A 5929-nucleotide genomic window follows, 5' to 3' on the forward strand; every position below is an offset into this window, starting at 1 on the left:
CGTCCGCCAGCGTGTCCAGGAGAGTGATGGGCTTGGCGTGCTCCATCCACCTGCAGAGCCCACGGGTGACCCGTCAGCTCCTCACTGTACCCGTGTCCCCAGTGTGCCTGCGGGGATGGCAGAGCCACACTGTGCTGCTGTGGGCCTTCCCTTGCCGCAGCGGCCTGCGCCCCATGCACCCAGTGCACCCCACAGACATGGGACCCCACACACCCGGGACCCCACACCCCATGCTCCCATCACCAAACAACCCATGCAACCAGCACCGTGCACATGCAGCACCCAGTGCATGCAGCACCCAAACCATCACCCCATACACCCAGCGCCCCCACACACAGCACATGCCCCACCACCAGCACCCCGCACACCCCGTGAAGGGCACCCTTCATACCCGAAGCTGGAGCCTGGGAGTGTTCCCGCTTCCACACCATCCCGTGGCCCGCTTCCACATCCCGTGTGCCCCGCTTTGTCCTCCCAGATGCAGAGCTCTTGGGGAGCCCTTCTGACCTCTGCCCACCGCTTGCCTGTTTCCCCTCACCAGCAGGGCCTGATGCCAAGGTGAGGGGCATGGCCACTCTTCCCCTGTGCAGTGGCTCAGTGCTGGCTGATGGACACCAGATCAGGAGCAGCCCACGGCCAGGTTGGGCACAGAGCACTGGTGCAGGAGCCTTTGGAGGCTCTGGGTGCCCCTACCCCTCCAGGCAGTGCTTCAGAGGCCCCCCTGTCACTGCAGAGAGGGGTCCCAGCGCCCCGGCTCCAGCATGCGCCACTGTGGGTCATGACTCCCATGGGGCCTCTGTCTCCACAGCCCCCCAAATCCCTCCTGTCCCGCCGTCATTTCCTGCCTGCTGCCAATGCCGACCATTCAGGGCTGCTCTGAGACCCAACAAACTCATGTCTGCAGTGAGGGACACCCCGTGCCTGTTCCGGGGGTGTCCCCAGGGCTCCCCGGCCATGCTGGTGTGCGTGTGTCCTAATGGCTTGTGCTGTTTGTTTTTTGTCTGTGTTGTCCCCAGTTAAATGGAAGTGGTCAAGTGAAAGTGCCCAGCCACTACCTGCCCACGCAGATGCTGGCGCCGCCACCTCCCCCCGGCATGCCCCGCTTGGCCGTCTCTCCTGACACCAAATCCACCACGACAACTTCCGAGGGAGGGACGACCTCGCCGACATCACCCAGTAAGCACCCGCGGCGCCCACCCTGCTCCCCGGCCCGGCTGGCCCCCTCCTCTCGCAGCCCCCCAGGGTGTCCCCCCATCCCGGTGCTGGGGGGATGTTGGCGGAGGTGGCCTCCCCGCAGCCGGGGAGAGGGCGGCAGCTGGCACGCCATGAGTTTGCTGGGTCTCAGGCAGGTCGGAGTGGACAGGGTTTGGGCAAGTGGCTGCTGTGGCTGCTGAGCCAGGGGGTCCCGTGCTGGTCCCAGGGACCAGCTCGAGCCCCATGTCCCTCTGAGCGTGAGTGGAGCCGCAGCAGGGCTCCCCAAACCAGTGTCCTGCCCAGACCCTCGGTGTGGGCAGTGCTGTGGGGGAGGCCGTGGCCTCTCCGTGTCTGTTTATCCCACCATGGTGGTGGCTGTGCTGCCGGGAACGGGGACCAGCTGGCACGCGGGTGGCACTGGGACTAGGGACAGTGTGCCTGGTGTGCTGTGTGGGCTGTCGTACTCTTGCTGCCATGGGGGTCCTTGGTGCTGGGGACTCTGGTCTCGTGGGGATGTGAAGTGACACCAGAGAAAGGACTTTGTGCGGGTCCCCCAGAGCCCTTGGCAGGTGGCACCTGGGATCTTCGTTAGCACGGTGGCTGACAAACTCTTTGCCTCCCGCTCCACCTCAGGGCCATAAGTGCCTTGGCCAGGAGGGTTTCGGGGTGCTGGGCCCAGCAGCCAGAGGCACCCCAGACTGGCACTGGGGTGTGTGCTGCAGTGGTGGGACACCATGCCGTCGCCACATTCTGTGAGGAGTTGTTCCTGTTCCCATCGTGCTGTACCTATGGGACATGCTACCCCAAGTGGCTGCTGTGTCCCCACACAGTCGAGCCCTGCCTGGTTGGGCCATTACCCTGTCCCTGAGTAATGGGCCATGGCTGATTGCCAGCAGCTGGTCAGCAGGTATGGATATCCCATGGCATGGAGGAGCCAAAGCCTGGACAATCTGGAGGGGACAGTATGGGATGGCATGGGGTGGCCTGGCTGATAATGGGGTCACAGCCTTGGGGAGGGACAGAGGAGTGCAAGTTCCTGCAGGCTCAGGGAAGGATGCATTAGGGGGACACGGGCTGTCCCCAAGGGTTGCAGCTGGCTCCAAGTCCCCCATTCCCCTTGGCAGCACTCTGCTTCCAGCAGGGCTGCACCCAGATGCTCAGCAGGGCTGGAGGTCCCACTGCTGGACCCCCAGCTGAGGGATGGAGGTGGCAGCAGGGTGATGAGGCAAAGTGGAACTGGTGGCTCCCTTCGTTCTCCCCGTGGCAGCTCAGCTCTGGAAGCCGCAGCGCGGGCACAGCCGGGAGCACCATCTGCGCCTCCCCCCCGGGGCACCTCGCCCCCCCACCCCGTCATAAAAAAAGGGAGGTGGCAGCGGGGTGATGGGGCAAAGTGGAACTGGTGGCTCCCTTCGTTCTCCCCGTGGCAGCTCAGCTCTGGAAGCCGCAGCGCGGGCACAGCCGGGAGCACCATCTGCGCCTGCACCCCGGGGCACCTCGCCCCCCCAGCCTGTCATCGTCCCGAAACCACGGGTGGTACCGTCCGAGCGCAGCACCCCTGGGTGCAGCACCCCTGGGCTCCATTCGCCTGCCATCAGGTCACAGCCAGGGACGTCGCCCGGTCGCCAGCGCCGGGTGCCAGGGAGCTCCGTCCCAGCAGTGCCAGGGAGAGGGCCGGGCCTGGCCCCGGGGGGGACAATGGCAGTGCCACCCACAGCCCCGTTAACGAGCTCTCGTTTGTTCCCCAGCCTACTCTGCACCAGGCACGCCCCCTGCGAACCGTTCCTTCGTGGGATTAGGACCAAGGGATCCTGGGAGTATCTATCAGGCACAGGTGAGAGCGGGGATGCTGCTGGGGGGACCCTCCTGCCCTCGCCCCGGGCACCCTCGCCATGGCATCACCGTGGGCATCGCCGTGGGCATGGCCAGTGCTGGCATCGCCGTCGTGGCTGTCGCTGATGTGATATTGCTGATGTGGGCATCCCCGCCATGGCGTCCCTGCCGTGGCATCACTGCTGTGGCCTTACTGCCAACGCGTCGCGCCTTGAACTGCCACCATGGCATCACTGCCGTGGGCACTGCCACCATGGCATCACTGCCATGTCATTGCTGCCTTGTTTATTGCTCCTGTGGGCATTGCTGCTGTGGGCATCACCACCATGGATATTGCCACTGTGGCGTCCCTGCCGCGGGTCATTGCTGCTGTGGATGTAACCTCCATGGCCATTGCTGCCATGGCCATCGCTGCTGCGTCTGAGGCCACAAGGAGTGTCACCACAGCAGTGGCATCACTGCCATGGACATTGCCACCACTGGCGTTGCCACTGCAGGCATTGTGGACATGGGTATTGCTACTGTGGGCACTGCCACTTTGGGCACCACTGCTGTGTGTGTCACCACTGTGGGGTTATTTCCATGTGCAGTGCCACCGTGGGCATCACCACCACGGCATTGCAGCTCTGGCACTGCCACTGACGGCTTTGTTGCTGTGGGCATCACTGCCTTGGCATCACCGCTGTGGCCCATGGGCATTACTGCCATGGCGTCCTCGCTACGAATTGGTACAGGGCACTACAGGGCCTTGGGCACTGCTGGTGGCTCAGGGCCACCATGAGTCCTCCATCATAGCGGGAGGTCACTGCCATGCTCCAGCTGCACCCTGCCTGGCACCACCTGGCACCCTGCCCAGGTGCCAACAACATCCCCAAAGGAGGAGCAGCAGGGCCGTGTGTCCCCCTCTGTGTGGGCACAGCCACCTGCTCTTGTCCGGCTGCGCCCATGGCCACTCCAGCTGCAGCGGGAGGTTGTGTGCGCCTTTCCAGGGGCTTTCCATTAGTCCTGGCTTCTGGAGCTGGCATCGGTGCTGCAGGCAGTGCAATGGTGCCAGGACAGGGGTGGCAGCTCCTGGCATCACTTGTGACATGAGTGGTTTGGCCTCAGCATTCCCTGCAGGGGCAGCTGGGGTGGCTGCAGTCCTGCCTGGCGGGGGACACGGGTGACAGGACAGTGGGATGAGGCTGTGGATGGTGCCGTGTTGGGGCACCCTGGGCTGCTGCCCTGGCTGGGGGGGAGCACTGAGGGGGCTGTGCCGTGCCAGGGTGTGGGTACTTGGGGGCTGTGAGCGGTGACACGGCACCCGGGGGTGCTGTGCTGTGCCAGGCTGTGAGATTTGGGAACCATGAGCTGGGACACCCGAGGGTGCTGTGCCGTTCTTGAGGAAAAACATGGGGGACCCGGCTCTGATCACAACCCCCACTCTGCCTCAGTCCTGCACATGGGGTGGGTACTCCAAAGGCCTTGGGTCCCTAAAGAGGAGACCTGGGACAGCACCAGGAGAACCTTGTAGGAGCAGGGGGCCAGAGTCCCTGTCCCGACACGGGGGTCGCAGCCACTCAGTCCCAGGACACCAGGGTCCCTGTGTATGGATGTCTCCAGTCATGCTCGGGGAGGCTCCCCAGGGCTCAAGAATGCTCTGCCTGGGGAAACTGAGGCACGGGCGAAGGAGGCGGTGTCACGGGAGGAGCAGCTGAGACCTGCCACGCTCTGGTCATGTGTGGCGGGGCCTGGAAGGGTTAAGGGAAGCAGCGGCCCCGAGCTGTCTCGTTTCCAACGGAAACCAGACATGAGGTAATCGGGAATGAACTTGAACTTGGGGCTGGGGGGGCGGGAAACAATGGGAGGGTGGCAGGGGGCCACCTCGCGGGGTCCCCAGCCGTGCCACCCCCCCTACCTGTCCCCAGGCGGCTCCAGTCCTTGGGGAGAGTCGCCTTTGCCGTGAAGGTGCAGAGGGACCGGCCCCCAGGGGAACGCGGGTGGCCGCGGTGCGGAGGACGGCCAAACTCAGTGCAGGAGTGGGGACGCCAGCCCCGTGCGCCGAGCAGGGCACAGCGCGGGCACAGCGGGGGTCTGGGGACCGGCCGGGGGACGGAGCAGCTCCGCGGGGCAGAGCACTAACGCCGGCCTCTCTCCTCTCTCCCGGCAGTCCTGGTACCTGGGATAACCGCCGCCGTGCCGCCCCTTCGCCTCCCTTCTCCTCTGCTTTAGGCACCCCCAGAGGAACATCCCCGTCCCCGAGCACCAGGCCCAGCCTTGCGGTGACGACGGAGAGCGCGGCCTCACGACGACGACGACGACGACAAGCAAAACCCACACCCGAAGGAAAGAGCGAGGGAAAGGAAGAAGGAAAAGGGTCAAACTGTTTTAAAAAGGAAAAAAAAAGAAAAAAACAAACAAAAAACAAACAAACCAACAACCCATCCCAGGAGGACCTTTCCCCCCACCCCGGCGATGCGCCAGAAAACAAAGAAACAGAAAAAAAAAAAAGAAAAAAAAGAAAAAAGAAAAATAAAGAAGAAAGAAGAAGAAGAAAAAAAAGATTCCTTTTATAAAGTTACAAATTATTTTTTAGGGCTCAGGTAGCTGCAATTAGATATTACCTTCAGATTAATCTTTCAGTATTGCTTGCTTTTTTTATTTCCCTCATCCTGTATTTTGTACCATAATTTAGCAAATGTGAGCAAGCGTACCACAAAAGCTTTCTTATTTTTAGGCAACCTTTTTAAGGCAGAGAAGCAGTGAAGCAGCAGTGAGGGCACATTGCTACAAACTGCTCTGTCAAGCAACTTGTCAATGGGCTTCCTCTACATTAATAAGTAGATGTCCCTAGAAAATTTAGGTCTCTCTATGGAAATACTTTTTATACAGTCAGAAAATTCTAATAAATGTGCCTTTTCTTACT

General features: G+C 62.0%; 1 protein-coding gene across 1 annotated transcript in view; it reads left to right on the forward strand.

Moving 5' to 3' along the window:
* The window catches only part of NFIC (nuclear factor I C), a 39207-nt gene extending 33693 nt beyond the window's left edge, over nt 1-5514 (forward strand). Inside the window, exons 9-11 of the mRNA XM_017738988.1 lie at nt 981-1176; nt 2940-3025; nt 5174-5514. Of these exons, the coding sequence (XP_017594477.1) occupies nt 981-1176; nt 2940-3025; nt 5174-5191 (300 nt within the window). The 3' untranslated portion in view covers nt 5192-5514. The remainder of the gene's footprint in view (nt 1-980; nt 1177-2939; nt 3026-5173) is intronic.
* The last annotated feature ends 415 nt before the right edge of the window (nt 5515-5929 follow it).

The sequence above is a fragment of the Corvus brachyrhynchos genome, unplaced genomic scaffold (assembly GCF_000691975.1).
Source record: "Corvus brachyrhynchos isolate BGI_N302 unplaced genomic scaffold, ASM69197v1 scaffold130, whole genome shotgun sequence".
In the NCBI taxonomy this organism is placed as follows: domain Eukaryota; kingdom Metazoa; phylum Chordata; class Aves; order Passeriformes; family Corvidae; genus Corvus; species Corvus brachyrhynchos.